Below are 23,238 nucleotides of genomic sequence, written 5' to 3' on the forward strand. Positions count from 1 at the left end.
ATGGTGTGATTGACTGGCTACCAATCCAGGGTGAACCTTTTGCCTTCTATCAGCTGGGGTAGTCTCCAGCTCTCACAAACCTAAACAGAATAAGTGGTATAAAAAAATTATTGGATGGGAGGATGAAGGACACTTTCACCAATTTTGTCTAATAGCACAAAGATCAAGAGAGCACTGGTTCAAACCCAGGGGTGAGCTGCCAGGAACAGCAGGCCTCCCTCTGCTTGCTTCAACACAATTAGAAAAACACTGACCTACAAAAAACCTGTGTGTGAGTGTAGACAAACACCCCTGGTAGCCAACCACTGCTCACCTGTTTTCTGGGTTTGAGTCATGATTCGTCGAACCTGAGCACTGAGGCACTTGTGATGTCATTTTCAGGCAACAGCAAGTGCATGGCAAAATGGCCACCCACTGAGATGGATTAAAAACGGCTGGATTTTGTTGCTTAATTCATAGTCCACAAATGCAATATTAATCAGAACACTGTGATTAGACTACTGGGAGTGTATAGAACATATAAATATAAAAAATATTTGACTTGATTTCCCCTTTATGGGCTATAGATAAATTTGGCCTGAGGTTTTCTATAACTGCTACGTTATCGTGGCTTATAAGTCACTGCTTCGCAGTGCATAAAAATATCATTACAGGTTAAGTCAACACAAACATTTTCTTAAGAATTTGTTCTACGCAGGCCCACTAGTTGAAGCATGGCATTCTGATATATATTACGTTTATGGCATATGTGTTAAGCAGTAAAAGCCACACGTTTTTTTTTTGTTTTTTTTTATCGCAGGGGGCTGCTTTTTGCCAATTGCTGTCAAGTGAAAATTACGTCACAATTGCGCAGGGCTCAGCTAATGACTAATCATGGGTCACCTTCAGAAATCAGGTGATCCGTGATTGGTTGTTACCTGAGCAAATGTTCTGTAATTTTCAGTCGACAAAAGTGGAAAAAATGGCACGCGTATTAATCAGAATACCACGTTAGGCACAAATAGCTCCTCCTCCTCCTTCTCGCATGGAAGGTACATAGAATATTTTATTAAAAATATTTTTGGGGGGTTGACTTCCCCCTTCACTTTTTTATTGGTCATTCAGACAGCATGAATTATAACTCCCCTCATGTAACGAACACTTGAACACAAAGTCCCTGAATTGTATATACCAATGGCAATAACTGTGCGTATACCGAAGCATGTGGTGCATGGACAAACATCAAACAAAACATAACCTCGTGCGCCACATCCACAATTTCACCAACCAATTGCCGCTTATGAGAACCGAAGCATTCTCAAATATTCCCTCCCATCGGCACCAAGACTGCAAATGGATGGTGCAGATGCGAAGACAAAAACATAAACTTGCCCCACTCTAAATTTGAACACTAATGACTTGACAGCTAGGCTGGACGATAAGCCACAATTTCCAAGCGGTAGACAGACCTCACCTAAGCATGACAATGTATGTTAAAGCCAAAAGTTAAGAGCTGCGGTGTTGGTGCAAATTTGAATTGGCAAAAAGAATAAATGTATGATAAACAGTACATACTTGAATGTTAAGCAGTCAATGGACAAGGTAACCACGAGGTCACCACAAAAATAAAGCACTGTACAGCGCAGGTGAAATCCCACAATAAAGTCTTTAAAACAATCCATGGTTCGCTTTACAGAAGAGTCCTAGCACATTGCTTGCTCTAGTTAAAAGATAACTCCCACCTTGCCACAAATATAGGAGTCTTAATACCGCAGCTGCCGTTTGTATTAAGGAGCGCTTGAGTCTGGATGACGAAATCGTCACGTCATCGCGCGCATATTTGCGCATCACCACTTTGGCTGAAAGTCTCTCATCTCTCTAAAGCGCGCACATTACTGAGAGCCGAAAACCGATAAATATCAGGAGTAATTTCTCGTCTGGCATAATCGGCACTTGAACCACTCCAATTACAACCGGGCCACCTGAAGGATCCGCAGACAATCGTTCAATACGGCTCCGGCCCACCGGAAATGACCCCGCGAACGCGATCCAGGAAGAGGGGAGGCGCTGTTTCCAACCTCGTCCTGAATGCCATCTCCTATGGCGGCCCGTCTGGCGTCACCCTGGCTGGCCTCAGGAGAGTCCTGAAAGCCAATGGCTACGACGTAGTGCGCAACAGAGCCCGGCTCCGACTCGCCGTCCGCAGATTGGTGGTCAGGAAGTACATCGTGCGCACCAGGGGAAGACGCCTGAGGATAAACCCCTACGGCCCCCGCAGGCGCAGAGGCGTTCGGATGTTGAGGCGGCGAAGGAGGAGGCGGCGGAGAAGGCGGAGGACAAGAGGCAGGAGAGTTCGGAGGAGACGCTCCAGGAGAAGGCGCAGGAGGGCCACCCCTCGCCGCAGAAGAAGGAGAAGGAGGAGGAGGAGAACGAGGTCGAGGAGAAGGAGGAGGAGGAGGAGGAGGTCCCTGAGGAGGAGGTCCGTCAGGAGGAGGAGGAGGCGGCGGAGGTCCCGAAGGAGGAGGTCCTTGAGGAGAAGGAGGAGATCCCGTAGGAGGAGGTCCGTGAGGAGAAGGAGGAGGAGAGTGAGGAGGAGGCGAAGGTACCCAAGAAGGAGGAGGAGGAGGAGGAGAATAAGGAGGGTCCGCAGGCTAAGGAGGGTCAGAAGAGTCAGGAGGTACAGACGCAGGAGGAGACCTCGGATGCGCAGGAGGAGGAGGAGGAGGAGGAGACTCAGCAGGCTGTACTAGGCCTAACGTGGAGACTGTACACTTCCATTTTCTCCATGTATTCATATAGACTTCTATTTATCACATAATGGACCTTTCCACTTCTCATGCCATTCTAGATAATATTTCTGTGTGAAAATAAAACATTCATAGACATCTGATTGGACCTCATTGAAGCTGTATCACCACAAATTTATTTCTGGCGCAAACAACGCCAAAGGATCAAAAACAGCCCCAAAAGCTGGCAAATTGGAGTTCAATCAAAATTAAAACAAAGACTTAAGCTCAGCGAGTTGCTAGAATAGGGTAAAAACATGGAGTTTGTCTTACTGAAAATCATATAAATGTAATCTTTACATTTTATGTATACACAACTGCATCTCATTTTTATGGCTGTTTTAAACTGAGAAATGAAATGATGACTATCAAATATTTAAGTATTTTAATAGATGTAATACGGTGTAAAATGTGAAAAAAATGACTGAGGTACAGAATGAGTGCCAATATGAAAAGAACAAACCCTAGAAACATTTTGGTTTGGTGGGCCACAAAAAAAAGAAAGTTGTGGGATAGATCTGGCCCTGGGTTTGAGTTTGACACCTGTCATCTATGCCACCAGTTAGCTTTTCTTTGGCTTTCGGCTGTTCTTGTGCATATAATGCATGGCAAGTTGGAAAAAAAATGCATACAAGATTGAGCGTTAATTTAAATTAATTACCATCCTTAAAAAACTTTGGGGTTAAAATAAAATATTGATTTTATAAACTATACAATCAATTGTATCATATTATGGTAAACAATTATTTAACGAGTCTTCAGCTCCTTGAGCATAGAAAAGCAGTTTTTGTTGAATGGCCAAATAAAAAAATGTTAAATGCACCCATGAGCTAAAGTACAGTAAATGTAATTCCAGCACAATCTAGAAACACTTGCTGTCGACCAATACATGCAGGCATCCTGAAAGGCTGGGTAGTTTGACTTTATTTTAGTCTAAATGCATACATGACAGTTGATAGAAGTGACGCAAAGAAGTCAACCAATATCGCAGAACAGAGTTTGACTTTTTGGAGTGTAACATCCTCTTGGATTCCAGTTCACCATTCATTGATCACTTCATCCTGATGTGTAAGCAGAAAAAAAGTCGAATCAATAGGTTGGTGTAAATCACAATTACAATTTGCCATAAATTCGCAGCAAGATACATTTCACTCTAAGAGTTAAAACAATATTCAGGCAGGCCCCGCACAAGTTTTCATTGAACATGTAAACACGATGGGTTAGATTACAAAATGGATTCCGGTATATATTCACAAGTGAAAATAAAGCTGTTTGAATGGGTACCGCTTGGGATTGGGACCATGTCACCCCCCCAAAAGAAAAAAAGATCAATAAATACTGTGCCTCATGGACCACTTGCCTCAAATTGAAACTATATAAAGAAAAATCAGCAAGACTTTTCTCCCTACACTGCCTGTAATCCAGGGTTGTGGAATTAAGGACCCACGATAGTCACGATCCTTCCGTGTGATTCTAAATAAACTGATGACTGGATGGATGGATAACTTTTAGAAGATTACTCAGCACATTTTAAAACCCACATATGTCATAAAAAGCCCCAAACCATTCACCTCACAAAGGCTATGATATACATAAAAAACAGGATCTTGTATTATTTCAAATTTTCGATTGTTGGTTATTTATTGTGTGAATTTATTGTCTATTTTTTACATTACATTGTTCCTAATTTATTATTTTGCCAATTGTATTTTATTGCATTGTAATTTATTATGTACTCTTTTTTTATTATGTATTCTATTTCAGTGGTATTGTTGCAAATTTATTATTTTCATCGACTGATTTATTCTAATGTATTATTCATTATGTCTATTTTATTTGTATTTGGTTATTTCTATTGTTGGTTATTTCTATTCCTATTTTATTGTCTATTCTATAGTGTATTGTCTATTATATTTTTCGATTGTATTATTTTATGTATATTGGAAGTGTTGTTTCTAATTTATTATAGGAAAATAAAATTTTTATTGCATTATTATTTCCCATTATATTTTTATCGTATTGTTATTGTCCACACTTTGTTGTATTGTTTATAATTTATTATTTAGATTGTCTGTTGTCAGTTCCATTTAGATTTTAATATTTTCAGCGTCTATTGTATCGTTATATATAATTTATACTGTAATATGTAAATTTGCTGCATATTTCATTGTTTATTCGATTTGTATTGTACCCAATCTATATCTCCTGTCGAGAAAATAAACATGCTGTTTACTAATTTTTATTGTTGCATACAAAAGTGAACACGTGCTAAAAACTTTGCACAATATACAGGTACAGTCAACCCTTTAAAACACGCATTTTATTTGTAATCACTTTGCTTCGTAGGAGCTCATTTTACGTATTTCTTTGGACAAGAGCAAGCCGTCTCCGTCGGAAAAGGCGGGGATGAGCTAAAGCGGCATTGACTACTGGTATATATCAGACACATTACAGTACTATGTCGTAACTATGATGACGTGATCGCAAATAACACGTCACTGGTGCCTGTGCGTAATTACGTACCACACTTTGCTCCCAACCCTTGAATGTCTCTAAAACCCCGACGTACAGAGGCGTTAAATCCCCGCTAAAAAACTATGTATCGTCTCTTTTTCAAATCCATTCGGCGGTTTATGTGTTCAAATTAAAGGAGGGCTTACCTGTACAAATTTGAGAGGTGAGGTATGGTCTCGGGTCTCAACCGATGAGGTACCCAATGAGGACTTAATGAAGACTCAACACAGCTGCAAAAGTGTAGAGCCATCATCAGTCAGACTCACTGCTTCAATCCAAAACCCGAGTGCTAACGGGGCATGTCTCTTGCACGCAAATCCCCGAGGAGGAGATCCAGGAAGAGGGGCGGACCGATGGTGTCCAACCTCATCCTGAACGCCATCTCCTCCTACGGGGGTCCGGGCGGCATGACCCTAGTCGGCCTCAAGAGAGTCCTTAAAGCCAATGGCTACGACGTGATGCGCAACAGAGGCCGGATCCGCCTCGCGCTACGCAGGCTGGTGGCTAGAAAGTACATCGTGCGCGGCAGAGGCGCGGGGGGACGCGGAGTCTTCCGGATCAATCGCTACAGGATGAGGAGACGCAGGAGGAGCAGGAGGAGGAGGCGGAGGAGGAGGAGGAGGAGAGTGGGAAGAAGGAGGAGACGAAGGCGGCGATACAGAGGGAGGAGAAGGAGGAGAAGGAGAAGGAGGAGGAGGAGGGGCCGAATCAGGAGGAGACGCAGGAGGGCCACCTCCGGGAGGAGGAGGAGGAGGAGAAGGCTGTCAATCAGGAGAAGGAGGAGGAGAAGGATGTCAGTCAGGAGAAGGAGGAGGAGAAGGATGTCTTTCAGGAGAAGAAGGAGGCGCAGGAGGAGGATGTCTGTGAGGAGGAGGAGGAGGAGGAGAAGGAGAAGGTATTCTCTGAGAGGAAGGAGAAGAAGGAGGATGTCTGTGAGGAGGAGGAGAAGGAGGAGGAGAAGAAGAAGGTTGTCCGTGAGGAGGAGGAGGAGGAGAAGGAGGTTGCCCGTGAGGAGGAGGAGAAGAAGGAGGTTGTCCGTGAGGAGGAGGAGGAGGAGAAGAAGGAGGCTGTCCGTGAGGAGGAGGAGAAGAAGGCGTATGTCCGTGAGGAGGAGGAGAAGACGGAGGATGTCCGTGAGGAGAAGGAGGAGGAGAAGGAGGCTGACCGTGAGAAGGAGGAGGAGGACCTCAGTGAGGAGTAGGAGGAGAAGGAGAAGGAGAAGGGGCCCGAGGAGAATCAGAAGGAGAAGGAGATACAGACGCAGGAGGAGGGCCAGGTCCATCAGGAGATACCGCAGGAGGAGAAGGAGGAGGAGGAGGAGTGTGTACTAAAAAGCTCTCAGATGGATTATTTGAAATTTACTCGATTACTCTTCTTTCTATATCAATCTAACATCAACCATTATATCTGTTTATTTTATAGCAACCTGTCACCATCTCTCTTATATTCTATTATGTAGCGTGTGAACAATAAAACTATGGAGAAAGCCAATATTTGCATTTTTTTCAATTTTTTTTTTTTAAACAACGTATCCCTGGCATACTTCCACAGTGAAGCACTGGAACATTGGCAATGGTTTTATTTTTTATTTTTAAATGGCAAGATAACTAACAGTCAATATCAGTGGTTCTCAAATGGCGGTACTGGTACCCCTCGGGGTACTTGAAGCAACTCCAGGGGGTACGCAAGATTTTAAATAAAACAAACAAATATGTAAAAATCCTTAAAAAAGAATTATTGAAGGTGACAAAACAAATTTTATGTTCAATAGGTTATTCAATATTATTTTAAAAACCCAGATTCCCCCCCCATCCTAGAATGGTTCGACCCACTTGTCACTTGCCACCTGTTATATGTCAATCACTGGAGAGCGTTAAGGGGTACTTGGCTGAAAATTTTTTTTTACAGGGGATACGTCACTGAAAAAAGTTTGAGAATCACTGGTCTATCAAATGATCAGCTCACCAGCAAGCTTTGAAGGAGCCTGAGAACGATCCTGATCATCTGAACCTAACTTCAATCTTTGTCAACTGTGGGCCTGTGAAGCTTTTGGAGACAAAGGGTTATAGAAATCAAATAAAAGATTTGAATTTCTATTTAGTTTTGGTACCAGACACAAACTCGGAGAAGTAATTCCTCATACGGTATCTTCTACTCCATAGATAATCTCAGGAGCATAATTTGAAAACAAAATAGGCGTCCTCCCTTTCACTCCTAGCAAAGAAACACTTTGAGGAAACATCTCATGAATTTTGGTGAGGATAAGCGGCTTGGGTAGACAGTGTGCTGTAATAGCAGCAATGTTTGAGGAAATAAAAGAATTTAAAGTTACTTCATTTTCAAAATTAACCACCAATTTCATCACTGAACTTTGAAAATTGAAAACATTCTACACACTGTCCCTTTAACATCTTTAGATGAACTACCCAAAGTCTGTTATTGCTCTAAGACACTTTTTTGTAGATCTTGGGCTGTTTCTGTGCATCACAATTACCGTAGCTCAAGATAAAATGCACAACCAGGGCTGCTTTGTTAAATTTTATTAAAAAGTGCGACTGAGCCATTTATTGGAAACTGCGCACTAACCCTCTGAAATGCAGATTTTTATTTTATTTTTTTGCCAAGCCTGACGTGTGGGGCAGTTCTCAAGAGTTTTCGAGCATATGTATTTTGCAAAAACTAACAAAGTGCTTTAGTATGATTTAAGTCTTAACTTAGTTTACCTCTGGTCAACTTACTAAGGGGAGAAAACATCAGAGAATAAAACGTTTATTTCCTTTCAATCATTGGTGACAGTACCACAAGAATGAAAAATACATTTGTCGATGTCTTGAGGCCTGTACCCTGAATCTGGGTCAAAATGCAGCAGTTTTTGGTCATTGCAGAGTGTTACTGCATCTAAATTTGCGGCGCCGTTTTGGCCACATCATTTGCCTAAAAGTCATGATGCAAGTTGTAGGCAGACAGAATAATCAACGTCTTGATGCTTTCCTGACAAAATTCCAGTTGGATTCGATCAGCGTTCTCACTCCAGTATATTAACATTTAAAAGATGAAATTTATTGTCCCCACTAGGTGGTGTTGTATAACAAAATATTCTCATATAGCTGTCTTAAAGCTGGCGCTGCTAAAATACATGGGACGTTGGGGAGTTTTTTTGAGCATCTACAAGGGCATTATTAATTCGTTTTATAGAGAGAAAATATGAAACGCAAATTTTGATTCTACACCCCCGTCATATAGTATTTCTAAAACTCGATATTTCCAACCTATTATTGTCCCAGGTCTTAAGATGCCACAGACGAAGTTTTAAGTCACTCGGATGAAACCTCTAGGACAAGAGGGCAAAAGTACAACCCGTGTAAATGTCCAAAAATGCTCACCCCCTACAAAATAAAAATATACTTCACTTCATGTACATTTTATTAGCAAGTATAGCTGCTCAGTTCACCTATGCTTATTTATGGTGGTTCTCACGAGCACAAGAACCATATATGGCAGGTGTGGGCAAACTACGGCCCGGGGGCCACATGTGGCCGGCCGAACTTGAAAAAAAATTAAATGTATTAACCTTGTTAATGTTTTATTTTCAAAATACTGTGGTTTTTCAAAGACATATATATTATTGTAATGCATTTGTTCACTCTCATTTAAAATTAAATTTATTTTTATTCTCCGATGAGGTGAGATTACCAAAACACTCCATCCATCTGCTCCTGGTCCCGGCCCCTCTGTAAAATTTTAGAACCCATTGTGGCCCACCAATCAAAAGGTTTGCCCACCCCTGATCTATGGTATGCAAGCCCCCTCTCGTTGTACATAAAAGAAACTGCACAATGTAGCTTAAACTTTTTTTAATGCAGTGCATATTTATTAAATACAGTCCAATTGAGCTTCAATAAAAAAATAAATGCATATGTATTGAACTTCACATATTATATATTGAAGTATCATACATCTGGATTTATTTTTAAGAACTCATTTTTTCATTACTATGTAATTTATATGCATTATATTTTTATTCACTGTAAGCATTTGTATGTTCCTATATTTTAGCGCAGCGTAAATGTTCTGAGTATGTTACAGTGGATTAAGCTTTTTCAATGAGCCTTAATTAAAAACGTGATAGAGGTGAGACTCATTGAAAGACTATTTTAACTATATCCAACTGTATTTTAATGTTGGTCAGTCACGATGGTGGTACTTGAGTGAAGTATTTTGTTTTTAGGTAGTGATTGACGTAAAGGTTTAAAAACTACTGATTTAAGGTATACTTGAGCCTACACTGAAAAAAATCACAGTTCTTAATTCGATAACGTAGTCTATATATCAGTTGCACAATACCGTAAACTGATGTAACCCCCCCCGCGTCGCCCCGAAAAGAATATAAGCCAGTTTATCCACATATCAATAATGTGCAATCGATGCATGATTGGCACCGTCAATTCAAAGGGACGTTTACAGAAATTGCACATATGAGTACGTTGTACTGTTTAATAATCAGGTTGTCACATCTCGACGTGACACATCTGTTAGAGGTTTTATTTCAGCAAAGAAGTGCTCAGGGGCCACCAACCTTTTTGAAACTGACCGGCCAGAAAAAAAAGCTCAACCTACTTTTAATTAGATGGTGTTATCAATAGCTACGGTATTTACATTCATCTATGAGAAGACGGGTTACGTTACAATTTCTCATAATTACCAGCAATGATTCAACAAGAAAGAAGACAGATGAACAACAATACAACCAACAGTTTTTAATTGTTTATTCTTATTGTTTTTTAGAACGCGCCCACTCTCAGTAGTCTGATCCACATGATTGGTTGCCGATGTTTGAACACGAGAAAATTTATCTAACAGGTGCAGGAACAGTGTGATTACACCCACTGCACTGCTTTTGGGTTCCACTTAATTTAATGTGCACGGTTTTAGTCTCTAGTCAATTAAAATGTTCATAAGATGCCCTTTGGTCTGCGTGAAAATGATCATAAAGAAGTCTCGCTGTTTCATTAATCAAAAAGAGCAACACGCGTGGATCGAATGCGTTTTATTTGAAATACGCTTCGCATTGTTGTAAAAGCGTACGTTGCCAGTGCATTACATTAATTCGAGCTTCCACTATCATTTGAATCGCCTCTAATGACAATTGATTAATTAGCTGTGTAATGATGTCGTAATGGTTGATGACACTTGTTGAACATTACGACTTGTCAATTCATACGTCACGGGTGCAGTTGCGTAATTCCGCATCAGACTTTGTACTAAAGGGTCAAATCTCTCTCAAACTCTCACGTACAGAGAGAAAAGAACCCCACCAAACCTTATGAAATGCCTTTTGCAAATGCATTCAACAGCTCATGAGGACATTCTAAAGGAGAGTTTGGCTGGAGAAAACACATAGGTTGGCGCTCACACGACACAATTCTCATCAGGACTTCAAACAAAACAAAAAAACAAAAACAAACAAAAAAAGCAGTTTTAGTTGAGACATCACTCTCAGGACTCGTGTTTGTATCTGAACATACTTGTTTAGAACGCAGGCGCATCCCACAATGTCGGTGTCACTTGCACCCATATCTCCACGGAGACCGAGGAAGAGGACCGGCCCTACGGTGTCCATCCTCATCCTGAACGCCATCTCCTCCTACGGGGGTTCACGCGGCGTGTCCCTGGTAGCCCTCAAGAAGGTGCTCAAGGCCAGCGGCTACGACGTGACCCGGAACCGAGCCAGGATCCGCCTCGCCCTGCGCAGGATGGTGGCGAAAAATGTCATTGTGCGCACCCGGGGGAAAGGGGCATCCGGTTCCTTCAAACTCAACCCCAAACCGCCTGGGGGTCGCAGAAGGAGGGCCGCGAGGAGGGAGAGGAGGAGCAAGAAGAGGAGGAGAGGAAGGGGGAAGAAGAAGAGAAAGGCTCAGGGGAGGAGGGCCAGGAGGGGGCGCACCAGGAGAAAACGCAGGAGGGCCACCCCTGCGAGAAAAAGGTCGACTAGGAGGAGGAGGAGAAGAGCCCCAAGAAGGAAGACCCCAAAAAGAATCAACAGGGTCCGACGTAAGCGACCCAAGCCTGCCAAGGTCCGCAGGAGGAGGAGGAGGAGGAGGAGCGGAAGGGTGTAGAAATGATCCACAGCGTTCCTGGCAACCTAAGAACTACATGGACCATGTATTTATGAAGCTATAGCGTCTATGCTATCTTTCCTTCTGTAATAGGAATTAATTATCCTGCTGTCTCAGCACTTCCTTTCTTAACTGTCCATGTTATGAACAATAATAAAACTTATTTAACTCTGAAATTAAATCTTCCCTATGTTTATTTAAATGAGGAGTGGCCTAGATGTATTTTCCCCACTCTGATAATTGCCCTCTGAGTGAAATATCATGTCAAAAAAGCTGGATAACCTTGAGTTTAGTCATATCAGTGAAACATCCACCATTTTCATTGGTTATAACATCCATCCATTATCTAAGCCGCTTATCCTCACCAGGGTTGGGAGCATGTTGGAGCCTATCCCAGCCATCTTTGGGCTATATATATATATATATATATATATATATATATATATATACAGTAAACCCTCGGTTATCGGTTAATGGGGACCGAGACCACCCGCGAAAATGAAAATCCGCGAAGGAGCGGCGCACCTTCAAAAATGCTTAAAAAAAAAAGTGCGAAGTAGCGGCGCACCTTCAAAAATGCTTAAAAAAAAAATAAATATATATATATATATATATATATATACGGGTAGAGAGAGAGAGTGAAATTCATGTTATAACAAAAAAAAAAATTATTAAAACTTTTTATTTTTTTATTCCCCAGCCATTATTTTTGTATTTATTCAATTACTTCTTTTTGTATTTATTTAATTACTTCGACTTTTACCTGCTGGTACGCCGTCCGGTGTGCCCTGTGAAATGAAAGGTGGCATTCTTCATTTATTTATTTATTCATTCATAACTGACAGCCTCGCGCTCCGCTCATGCCTGGGCGGAAGGTGTTCCTCTTCGGCTTAACTACCACGCACGCCGGCTGGTCTCCTCCGGAGCTCTCGCACGGTCCCGAATGGAGCGAAATGTCGCCCCGCTAGTGCCCGGGCGGAAGTTGTTCCTCTTCGGCTTAACTGCCATGCACGCTGGCCGGAGCTCTGGTACGGTCCGAACCGCGCGAAACGTCGCCCCAAATCGTGCCCGGGGGAACGTGCTCTTCTTCGTCCACTCTCCTCTTCGGCGCACGCCGGCCGCCTAACCGCTCCAGCGCCCCGTCATGCCGCTCGGCGAAACTACAATGCCCCCGAATATTTTTTAGACCCGCGAAGCACTGAACCCGCGAAAGGTGAACCGCGAAGTAGCGAGGGTTCACTATATCTATATCTATATCTATATCTATATATATATATATATAAATATATATATATAAATATAAATATATATATAAATATATATATATAAAAGTTGCTACATTTACACAATTGGGTTAAAAAAATAAAAAAATAAATGAGACTATATAATGAAAATGATCTACCAATAGAGGAGAAAAACTTGACTTGGCAAGACTTCCCATGAAATATGCGGCAGTTAACGTTTGAGTCCATTTTCAAGAATGAAGAGTGGCCAACGAACTGAATTTTGAGGGGACAACCCTTGGGATAGATGAACTGATGGTGTTAGTGAGATGGAGAGTACAAGAGAGTATTATTGGCATTAGAAGAGAGAAGATCATTGATAATATTCAGGAGTTCTGTTTCTGCGCGGTTTGGATGGGAATCCAGATTGTAACTAATCACACGTTTCAGGAAAAGAACCATCGGGATCGGTTCGGGTGAAACAATAATGGTGACTTTCTTTGGCCAGACAGTGGAAGTGTTTTGGATTTGCTCATTCAGGCCTGGACTAGTTTGTGCAGTGACTCATTGGGGAATTGTCTGCAGTATAAGATCACGTGACGCGTTGCAAACGTTAAGAAGCTTCCCCTTTTTCAGGCTTTACTTTCACTTCCGTTTACAGTGGTTTTTAATAAGATAAAGCCTGAATGTGCATTATAAAAAAACGTCATCTGACATCACTGACCTGATCTTTATCAGCACTGATACGGCAGCTTCTTCTGCATTTTACCTGATTCTGAGCCACACCTGTAAATCACTTGAAACCTTCAGGAATGTTTTGCATCAAACCCCGATTTACAAAGTAGGCTTATGACATGAGCTTTTATATTGCACTACATTTAAGGTTGGACTAATTAAGTTTTATCAGCAGGGCGCTGTTGAGCCACGGACGAAGATGGCAGCTTAATGTGGTTGCTCCCCAGACTCTACTAGAAATTAGTCTAAAGTTCTGGTCATTTAGACATTTACATAGTTTTACACGACATCTATTTGTTTCAGTCACACCCACTACCACTGTCAAAATCACCTTTTAGAGAAATTAATCGTGTGTTTAGCAGGTTAATTTGGAATAATAAAAAAAATTTAGACTCAGATTTAGGCTAATGTAAATGCCATATGACAGGGGTGGATTACAGCTGCCCAATTTATAGTGGTATTATTGGGCCGACCAACTACGTAGAGATATGTTTTATTTTCTTGCACTGTCTCCTCCAGCATGGTTTAGAATTGAACAAGTATCAGTACTAGAGCTACCGCTAAGTATGTATTTGTATTCAGCCAACTTTAAATCTTTAAAGAGAAATACATCCAATCTGTTTCTTAGAAACAGTATTGGTGTCTGGTTCAAAGCTGACAAACATATGTGATACACCCACTATTTCTCAATTTTCCCCAATTTTATTCCTGGCCGGGCACATCGCGGTTTTAAAACGTAAGCTGATAGGGGACTAAAAAAAAAAAAAAAAAGGATATCTATATGATTAGGGTACTACCTTAAGAACGTTGATTATCTTTGCTTGTAATACGCAATTCCCAAGAAACATTTTAAATATTTACAATTAAAACACTTTGTTTCTTCAAATCTTGGCCAGGGTTTGCATGTAGCGCCCTTATCAGGCCTTGAGGATGTAGTACTGAAACATATACAGGGGAAATGGCAAATTTCACTTCTGTACACAGCACTCATCACACATGACAAGGAATGTAGTCATGCGTATGAAACTGCTACAACATAAATGGCTAATGAGGACCTACAAAACCCCTGAGAAACTCAATAAATCAGATACATGTGTAAAATGTTTGACGGCAAAGGGCACTTTAATCCATTATGTAAGGGAAGGTCCCAAGTTAGGGTCTTTTTGGAAAACTGTTGTTTATATTTGCAGCAAAATCACGAGAATTCGGGTACCCTGTAGAGCAAAATTGTGTTTTAGGTATATGTCCGGAAGACTTTTCTGCTCACACCCAATGCAGGACTTTGATTAACTTTGGGCTCTTACAGGCCAGGAGGATGTTACATCAAGGGAGATCGAAGTGTCCTCCATACAGTCCTGCCTTAAAGAAATGATGATGACTAAATTAACCTAAGTGATTAAGGGTAAAGCATAAGAATTTGGACGCCGTTTATGGATGAGCTCAAACAACGATTTATAATTGAAGCAGTGAAGTGTGACTTTTATTTTCTGTCTGTTGTCCCGGCATGAAAGTCCATTGTTTCAGAGGTGTCTCCGTCACACCTCCTTTGTTGCAGCCTTGATCCAATCTTTCTGCATTCATCTCCTGAGGATCTTGTCATTACAATGGTCCAAACTTTGGTTACACTGTGGAACAATTCTTTTGCAATACTAATCGATTAAAATATGGGATAAGTTATATACATTCACCCTAACATTTTCTTTCTATAATTTTTTTCATTTATTTTGGTACATATTTTTCTCTTTCTCTCTTTTTTTTTTTTAAATTTCTGCTCTTTCTGTGTTGTCATTTGGTATTCCACTCAGTAGGGTGAAGTTTGTTCTGGGTTCAAATCACAATCAATCAGTCACACACACAGTTAATACTCTGGAGGAACAGACTACCTAATCAAAAGCGAAACTCAACACAGGCACCGTTTCCTGAATAAATAGTTCCTCAACGAGGTCATATGATAAGAGAGGGAGGAACTTGTGAACCTTGAGTTCAGCAGTCTTTGCCTACATTTTGGACACATTCAAGATGAGGGCACCTGCGACTCTCCTGGCGCTCTCTCTTCTTCATGTTTCCTTGTCAATTCCTGTCAGCCGTCCGACCAACTGGCTACGACAATGTCGAGCTTCCACTAACCTCTCCATCACAGCTCTGGAAGCTCTACCTGGCGGAGGCTGGGATAACCTCCGGAACATAGATATGGGTCGGGTCATGAACCTCAGCTATTGCCATTGCCAGACCACCGAAGACGGGCTCTATTTCATCCCAGATGAAGTGTTTGTCATAGCCCACAAGGAGACGGGAGTGGAGACCAACTCTGAGATAATCAGCACCTGGCAGGAGCAGCAAAGCTCAACGTCTCGCAGCATAAATGCTGATGGATCATTTTTTTCTCTGTTGAATGGTAAATTCTCCTCTGAGAACCAGAGGATGAAATTCCATCAGGTCCAAGACTCTTCAAAGACAACCAGAGTGCAGGTGAGGTTTCATGGATATGTTGAAAGTATAACATTTTGTGCTAAAACACAAATTGTTAATGATTAGGTTTTGTTATTACTAAATGCAGATTAAACACCAAGTATAATGCATAAAACTAAACTAACTTTTTTTTTTGTCAATAAGGTACTCATATTTTCTTTTTATCCACCGTCAGTGTGTTGAAATGCTTTTTGCCAAGAGATTTCGGAGAAAAGTTACTGATTCCGGAAAGCCCGATTTACGTGATGTCACAGTTACCATAGATGAAAATATTTACTTGGACTGACTGAGGTACGTTTATTAGGTGCTCTGGTCACCCACACTGCAGAGGTGTGAGTTTCGATTCCGGCTCCGGCCTTCCTGTTTGGAGTTTGCATGTTCTCCCCGTGCCTGTGTGGGTTTTCTCCAGATACTCCAGTTTTCTCCCACATTCCAAAAACATACATGGCAGGTTGATTTGGCACTCTAAATTGTCGAGGTACGAGTCTGAGTGCGGATGGTTCTTGGTCTTTGTGTGCCCTGTGATTGGCAGGCAACCAGTTCAGGGTTTACCCCGCCTCCTGCCCGAAGATAGCTGGGATAGGTTCCAGCACCCCCCGCGACTCTTGTGAGGAGAAGCGGTTCAGATAATGGATGGATGGATAGTGCCATTATTTCGTCAACCACCAAGCTGTGGCAAGTGGACCTCCAGGAGTCCCGGTTTTTACTTCCTCGTATTAAAACTGAAGATAAATAATATATACTGTCAACAAGCTATGAATAAACCCCAAGTAAGGACAATACAGTACAGCACCTACAATAAGTTAGGGCTGTTATTCCAAGTATTCACTGTTACAGTGTTTTTTGCACAAATTGCTGTTCTCTAACAAGGAGCTGAAGAGAAAAATTCACAACAGATGTATGATCCAGTTCCGAGTTTGATTATAAGTGGTATTTAATCAGTCCTCGCAAGAATTATGTTCATATTTTGATAGGAGAAAAAGACAATTCATCAACATTACCCTCTACTGAAAGGTTTCAACACCTAACACTTAAATTTGCTTCATTTCATTCTCAGGTTCGTAACCTCCTCTACACTGTTAAGGCTAATCCGGACTTCAGTCTAGATTCACGTTTTGCGCAGCAAGCCAAGGAGATAGCGGATGCCATTGAAAACAACCAAACAAGGAATGCAAACTACCTCTCAGAGAAGATGGTGCTGGATTATGGTACCCACGTAATCACCAGTATTGATGCTGGAGCTACATTGGTGGGGGAGGACTATTTGCGTTCCTCTTACGTGACGGACGCTGCATCAGAAAGTTCTGCCATTAAAGCCTCGGCTGGCCTCAACTTTTTTGACAAAGTCAAGTTTGACATAAGCAGCCAAAATACCCAACAGAGCTCGTCACTCCAGAAATATCAATCAAACATTCAGTATTCTCTCATTCAAAGTCACGGCAGTATACCTTTCTACCCAGGCATCACCCTGCAAAAGTGGCAGGAAAATACCCGAAACAATCTGGTTGCAGTTGATCGCTTCGGATTAGCCTTGCCCTATTTTATAAATGCCAACACCATACCGGATCTGCCCCAGCCTACTGTTAACAAAGTCGCCAAATCCGTAAGCAAGGCCATCGAGCGCTATTACAAGGTCAACACTCGCCCTGGATGCGTTGACGTCAACTCCCAGAACTTCAACTTCCAAGCAAACATTGACGACGCTTCGTGTGAAGGCCCCACGACAAATCTCAGCTTCGGCGGTGTCTACCAAGAGTGCATTCCCATCTCGCAAAATGCAGGCCCGCTGTGTGACACGCTGGCCCAGAAAAATCCAGATACAGGTGCCTTTTCCTGTCAGCCACCTTACTCGCCTACGTTACTGAGATCAGAGGTGAGACAGCAAGCATACACCGTATACGAATGTCACGACGAGACATATAGATGCGGACCCTTTCACTGGTTCCACTGCCATCATCAAGTGTGTCGGGACAACTCGTACGTCCGCTCCGCTCACATAAACACCTACTGGTGTTCTGTCAGTGGCAAGGCTCCAGAAAACTCTGGCTATCTCTTTGGAGGTATTTACAGCCCCTCCATGCTGAACCCCATCACCAACTCGAAAACTTGCCCCGAAAGTTTTTTGCCTGTAAAGTTCCTCTCTGACGGTCAAGTGATCTGTTTGAATAAGGACTATGAAATTGGCACCAAATACGCTGTACCGTTTGGAGGCTTCTTCAGCTGTCAGTCAAACAACCCCTTGGCGGGGCAACAACATCGCTGCCCCCCCAAGTTCAGTCAACACCTTGCTGCCGTAAGCGATGGCTGTGAAATCCTTTACTGTGTCCAGTCGGGATTATTCACAGGTGGGCAGCTGCTTCCAATCCATCTCCCTCCTTTCACTAGGGCACCACTCCTTAATACAAAAGCCACCGACACGGTAATAGTGATGACAGAGGGTGAGAAAAGCTGGGTAAGAGTCCAAAACACCAAGGCATGGAAACTGGCAGATGCCAAGGATGTGGAGGGGATTTTAAGAGACTTCAACCAGAACCAGAGTCAGATGTCCAGTGGAGATAAGGCAGGGGTCGCATTTGCTGTGATGGGCGTGATGGCTCTCGTGCTCGTGGGAGTCGTGGTCTTGATGAAACGAAGAAAAAAACTGCCTGGGATGCCCTTCAGGAGAGGTTATGCGGAAATACGGCAGGAAGAGGCCGTAGGTGATGAAGAGGATAGAGCGATCCTGCAAGAGAATGCTGGCAATATCTAGAAAAGTAACAAATGTGGCTGGAATGATTTCTTTTTGTCGATGACTATTGTATTAGCATTATTCATGTTTAATCATAGAGCATATGGTTGAAATGTTACGCATGGAAATTCGAGTGAGCAAAAATTGCATTTGCGAGCATGCCAGCAACTCAAATCACTTATATTGCAAATCAAATGTCTTCATGGAAAGGAATGGAAAAAACGTCAGAAATCTCATCACCCCTATATTTTTTTTTATTAATGTGTATTTTTTTAAATAAGAAAAATGGCACTGTCCAATATTATATCTGAATTTTTTTTTTTCACTTCACATTCACTGAACTAAATATACAGCTTTTTTTTGTCAGAATGTTTATTTTTCTGTCACAAAACCTGCAGAAAAAAAAACTTTCATTGTGAGGGTACCATAAACTGTGGACGGCATTGCTGGAACAAATGTGTACATTTTCAACCTGTGACAAGCTTAAATTTTATCATGATAATTGAAAACTACTCTCCATCCAGATACATTTTCTTTTTTAAACTATTCAACTGAAATGAAAATACATACACCGTAAATGGCATTTATAATGACTTAATGCAATAAAAGTAATCTGGCGATTGGTTTGCATTCATGTTTCATGCGTCCAATTTCCCCACAGTAAATAATGACGGGTATCAGAAAAAAAAGACAGACAAAAGTTAACCAGTACTACAAGATGCATTTACGCTCTTTTAATTACTATAAATGTTAAGTGTCACAGCACGTTTGAAGTTTGATCAAGCATAATTCACTCCTTGGGAGGAATTCACACTGTGCAAGTATGCAGGAAGCAAATTGTCCAGTCTATTTTAATGCCTGCATACTAGGAATAACAAGCTGAAAATCACAAGTTCCACTGCTGCAGGAAACGCCTTGCGCAGATTTTGGACAGCCACATTTACTTTCAGTGGGTTTGCTGACCCAAAAAAAAAACCCACTTGCATTCAATCCACATGCAATAAATAGACATTGGCAGATGTGACCTCATGGTTGGGGAGGTTATCAGCACACAGACAGGCAGGCTCAGACACTGTATGCACAAAAGAGCACATACAAAACCCTCCCTCTTGCACACATTCATTTCCAATAAACGTGCGGTTGTGCATCTAGCTCCAGTGAGAATAAAAGAATCACCCTCCCCCACCAAGCTGCGGGGGAATAGAATGCGAACTTGAACATGAAAACAAACCGGCTCAAGCTGAGGAAATTGGAACAGCCTTAAGCGGTGAGTGAGCGAGAGTGAGAGAGCAAAAAGAGACAGACATGAAAAGCCCTGAGCCATGAACTCCCTCCTTGGTGTTTTTCAAACAGTGAATCACAGACAAAGGTGAGCAGCCAAACGGAATCGCGGCCAGTCTGCAGCTTAATGTGCAGCAGGGCAAGAGTTTGCACCGTCCCTTCGGAGGGAGAAGCGACAAAGCAAAAACTCTGAAGGGGAATTTTAAGAGCTGTTTTGACCAGAGGAAAAAAGCCTGAAGACCCAATCCAAGGTAAGTGTTTACTTTTCCTTTTAGTATAAAGACTTTAAAATATTCAGAGCATGTTTTCAACAACATCTATGGTAGGATTAAATGCTCCACTTCTGCAATCTGGAGAGCCGAGAAGCTAATATGTTGTATGTTTACAGAGAGACTTCACTGAATATCAATTTACTTCACAACTAGGTAACCATGCCAGGGTTCCAAAGAAGTAGCTTTGTCTCATTGGTGTTGGCATTGCCAGTCATCCTGGAGGTGGGCAGGCTGCAGGCGTGTCGGCTCGGCTCGGCAACACAGTGCGAGAAAGCGCCCTTTGTGCCCGGCTATAACTTGGCTGGGGAGGGTTTCGACGTGGTCCGGCTGCGTCGGACAGGGGCGTATGTCATTAACGTCAAGGGTCATCTGGCTGACAACCAGACATGCACACTGTGTCCAAACCGCTTCCAGAAAGGACAGGTGACGACTGATGATTCGCCGCTCAACATTAAGTGGTTTGTTTCATACTGTCCTTTCTCCCCCGCCTCCATCCTCAGATTCAGAGGCTCCCAGCTGCTGTGCTTGACTGGCGCCCCTTCAGCCGTTGCAGCAAGCAGCTTTCAAGTGCCCTCCACCACTCCGTGGACTCTCTGCTGCGCAGCTCCAACTCACTGGTGAACAACAACTGGAGTGTGGGCTTGAGCCTCGATAAATTCGGCAAGGTAGTGCTGGGAGGGAGCCGCTCAGACTTGGCCAAGTTTGCCCGTTCGCAGCACAGCGTGGACAAGGCCACTTTCGCCATACATGAAATCAGCTGCACCTACTACAGGTAAAAGAATGGACACCGACTGTGCACACAAACTTTGCACACAAGGTCAAAGTTGTGTATAACTGCAAATCTTAGGATAAACGATTCAGTGCTCATGAAATCTGAGCTTCCTGTTTGGATGCTCTCCTCCCACGTTTACGTGGGGGTTCTCTGGATAATCAAGCCTTTCCCCCAATTCCAAAACCATGCATGCTGGCTCATTTAAGATAAACATATGCAGGGTGGCACAGTCAGCTGGGATAGGTGCAAGCTCACCCATGGCCCTAACAAGAACAACCACGATAGCAAATAGATTAGATGGACAATGTTTTTCTGAGCAACAATGAAAAATAAAGGAATCAAGAATCAAAGTATTCACTGTGTCCACCACTATCAACGGGGCGCAATCTCAGTAATGTTAACTTCCTATTCCTCTTATTGTTTCAGCTACAGACTCGCTGACCACCCCCAGCTGAGTACAGAGTTCACAAAGCATCTGAACAGACTCCCACTGAACCTAATCACAAGCCACAGCAGAGCCCTGTACAGACGGCTGATTGACACGTATGGAACACACTACATTCACCAGGTCAGACGCACATAAGTGCATACAGTCAGTGTCTATGCAATGGGAATCGTATAGCAGCTAAATTTGATTTGATTCCATTTCCGAGGTTCAACTCGGTGGAAAGGTGAGGCGAATCACAGCCTTCCGGACCTGTCTTGCCACGCTGAAGGGCTTTACGGAGGCGGAGATCAAAAACTGCCTGAATGCCGAACTCCGCATGGCCTTGGGATTCCTCCCCGCCAATGCTTCATACTCCAACAAGTGTGACGGCCTCATGAAAGGAAACATGAGCATGGGTTTCTATCAAGGTTTCATGACTCACAAGATCGAGGTCATTGGCGGGGAGAAATATTTTCCGGACATCCTCTACCAGCAGGCCCCCTCCGACGCCTACCACAGCTGGATGAACAGCCTCCACGACAACCCAGATGTGGTTTCCTACGGGATTTTCCCCCTGCACCATCTGGTGGAGGACACTCAGATCAGCGCTAATCTAAGGGAAATCATCTCAGAGTATATCCAAGAGAACAAGCTTCAAGAGGACCAACAGGGTTTCAAGAACTGCTCCCCGACACCCAACCTGGACCACAACTGCTGTCCACTGCGAGCTGGACGTGGATCTCTCGAACTGGAGATCCACAGAGCCGCTGGTCTCAAGGCCGACACCTTCACCAAAACAGACGCCTACGTGAAGATCTTCTACAACGGCATGTACGAGGAGACAGAAACTGTGATGGACGACAACAATCCAGTATGGAATGCCACCTATTACTTCAGCTCGGTGGAGGTGGGGCAGGAGTTGAGGTTTGAAGTCTGGGACAGAGATGTTCTTTACAACGACCAAGCAGGTGTTTGTCTCGTCTTTCCTGAGCGAGGAACTCGTTCGCTGAGCTGCCAGCTGAGAAAAGGAGTCCTCTACTTTTCTTATAGCATCAAGTGCGATGCTCACTTGTCAGGCTTCAGGTGTGGACGGTACTCCCCCACTGCCGCGTAGTTCAAACCTTCTAAATTCTTGTTTACTTGCTGATAGTATCTTCGTTAACAATTAGACTGAGATTCCCCTTGGACGTCAGCATGCGAACTGCACCAAACTTACCTAAGCAAGATTCTAATGCAGCAAAGGGAAATTCACGTTTGTTTTGACTAATATTACCATGCTCAATTTTAGAAGCAACCACATCGATGCCCTTTCATACTGCATACTTTAGATTTACCTCATCTTTACAATCCATTAGAGCTTTGATATCATGATCTCGATGACCATGACTTGATGATGAGCTCATTTTGGTCTCCAAATTACCGTATTTTCCAAACTATAAGCCGCTACTTTTCCTAGATTTTGAATCATGCGGCGAATAAAACATTGCGGCTTTCCTGTGGATTTTTCTTTCACCAGTAGGGGCGCTCTATAGTTCAGATAATACACTAAATAAAACTTGATTTTTTTTTCTCTTGGGTCTGTTCTGTTTTAGTTAGCAAAGTTGTTTCCATGTTAAAAGGCACTGTTTCAACAATCTGTTTATGTACCTTTATGTGCATTCACAGTACAAAATCGTTCTGTACATGCAGTAAACAACTCATTTTTTTCAACATAGAAAACTGCAGCTTATAGCTTGGTGCGGCTTGTATATAGTTTTTTTCCCAGCGGGATTTGTTACGGCTTATATACAAGTGCGTCTTATAGCGTATATGTGTGTACTGTGCAATAACTTTTTCAATGGCAGGTTTATCTTTCAAGACGTGACAGAAATGGCCAGCAATGCTTAAATTTTCAATAAAAGTCCAAATAAAGTTACTATGAATTGGCTTGTCATGG

The 23,238-nt window shown here is 42.5% G+C and overlaps 4 protein-coding genes across 5 annotated transcripts; all 4 read left to right on the top strand.

Moving 5' to 3' along the window:
• The first annotated feature begins 1,781 nt into the window (after positions 1-1,781).
• On the top strand, positions 1,782-2,729 carry LOC148344254 (uncharacterized). Its single transcript, XM_088305043.1, has one exon. It carries the CDS (start codon positions 2,010-2,012, stop codon positions 2,727-2,729), a length of 720 nt encoding a protein of 239 aa, XP_088161169.1. The 5' UTR covers positions 1,782-2,009.
• A 2,849-nt stretch (positions 2,730-5,578) lies between these two features.
• LOC148344255 (uncharacterized) lies at positions 5,579-10,136 on the top strand. Its single transcript, XM_088305166.1, has 4 exons — positions 5,579-6,174; positions 6,217-6,286; positions 6,481-6,603; positions 10,065-10,136. Exons 1-4 carry the CDS (start codon positions 5,579-5,581, stop codon positions 10,134-10,136), a joined length of 861 nt encoding a protein of 286 aa, XP_088161292.1.
• A 5,183-nt stretch (positions 10,137-15,319) lies between these two features.
• mpeg1.1 (macrophage expressed 1, tandem duplicate 1) lies at positions 15,320-19,180 on the top strand. The gene is made up of 2 exons (XM_088295408.1): positions 15,320-15,822; positions 16,880-19,180. Exons 1-2 carry the CDS (start codon positions 15,373-15,375, stop codon positions 18,569-18,571), a joined length of 2,142 nt encoding a protein of 713 aa, XP_088151534.1. The 5' UTR covers positions 15,320-15,372; the 3' UTR covers positions 18,572-19,180.
• Positions 19,181-19,331: 151 nt separating this feature from the next.
• On the top strand, positions 19,332-23,228 carry prf1.5 (perforin 1.5). 2 transcript variants are annotated; one of them, XM_088295415.1, is made up of 6 exons: positions 19,332-19,817; positions 19,904-20,082; positions 20,257-20,526; positions 20,604-20,875; positions 21,302-21,443; positions 21,529-23,228. In XM_088295415.1, exons 3-6 carry the CDS (start codon positions 20,263-20,265, stop codon positions 22,414-22,416), a joined length of 1,566 nt encoding a protein of 521 aa, XP_088151541.1. In that variant the 5' UTR covers positions 19,332-19,817; positions 19,904-20,082; positions 20,257-20,262; the 3' UTR covers positions 22,417-23,228. The 2 variants fall into 2 exon arrangements, with proteins under 2 accessions (XP_088151541.1, XP_088151552.1); XM_088295426.1 differs by lacking the exon at positions 19,332-19,817 and having other exon boundaries at positions 19,826-20,082.
• Positions 23,229-23,238: the final 10 nt, after the last annotated feature.

Source organism: Idiotropiscis lumnitzeri, chromosome 1 (genome assembly GCF_059441095.1).
Source record: "Idiotropiscis lumnitzeri isolate Australia: NSW breed Sydney's pygmy pipehorse chromosome 1, RoL_Ilum_1.0, whole genome shotgun sequence".
NCBI lineage: Eukaryota > Metazoa > Chordata > Actinopteri > Syngnathiformes > Syngnathidae > Idiotropiscis > Idiotropiscis lumnitzeri.

What these genes read in the sequence shown, in the direction of transcription:
- mpeg1.1 (XM_088295408.1), top strand. Translation starts at nt 15,373, where the DNA reads ATGAGGGCACCTGCGACTCTCCTGGCGCTCTCTCTTCTTCATGTTTCC. An exon ending in CAAAGACAACCAGAGTGCAG is followed by an intron (nt 15,823 to 16,879) that starts GTGAGGTTTCAT and finishes TTTCATTCTCAG; the next exon opens with GTTCGTAACCTCCTCTACAC.
- LOC148344255 (XM_088305166.1), top strand. Translation starts at nt 5,579, where the DNA reads ATGTCTCTTGCACGCAAATCCCCGAGGAGGAGATCCAGGAAGAGGGGC. An exon ending in AGGAGGAGGAGAAGGAGAAG is followed by an intron (nt 6,175 to 6,216) that starts GTATTCTCTGAG and finishes GATGTCTGTGAG; the next exon opens with GAGGAGGAGAAGGAGGAGGA. An exon ending in AGGAGGAGGAGGAGGAGTGT is followed by an intron (nt 6,604 to 10,064) that starts GTACTAAAAAGC and finishes ATTGTTTTTTAG; the next exon opens with AACGCGCCCACTCTCAGTAG.
- prf1.5 (XM_088295415.1), top strand. Translation starts at nt 20,263, where the DNA reads ATGCCAGGGTTCCAAAGAAGTAGCTTTGTCTCATTGGTGTTGGCATTG. An exon ending in ACCGCTTCCAGAAAGGACAG is followed by an intron (nt 20,527 to 20,603) that starts GTGACGACTGAT and finishes CTCCATCCTCAG; the next exon opens with ATTCAGAGGCTCCCAGCTGC. An exon ending in GAACACACTACATTCACCAG is followed by an intron (nt 21,444 to 21,528) that starts GTCAGACGCACA and finishes TCCATTTCCGAG; the next exon opens with GTTCAACTCGGTGGAAAGGT.
- LOC148344254 (XM_088305043.1), top strand. Translation starts at nt 2,010, where the DNA reads ATGACCCCGCGAACGCGATCCAGGAAGAGGGGAGGCGCTGTTTCCAAC.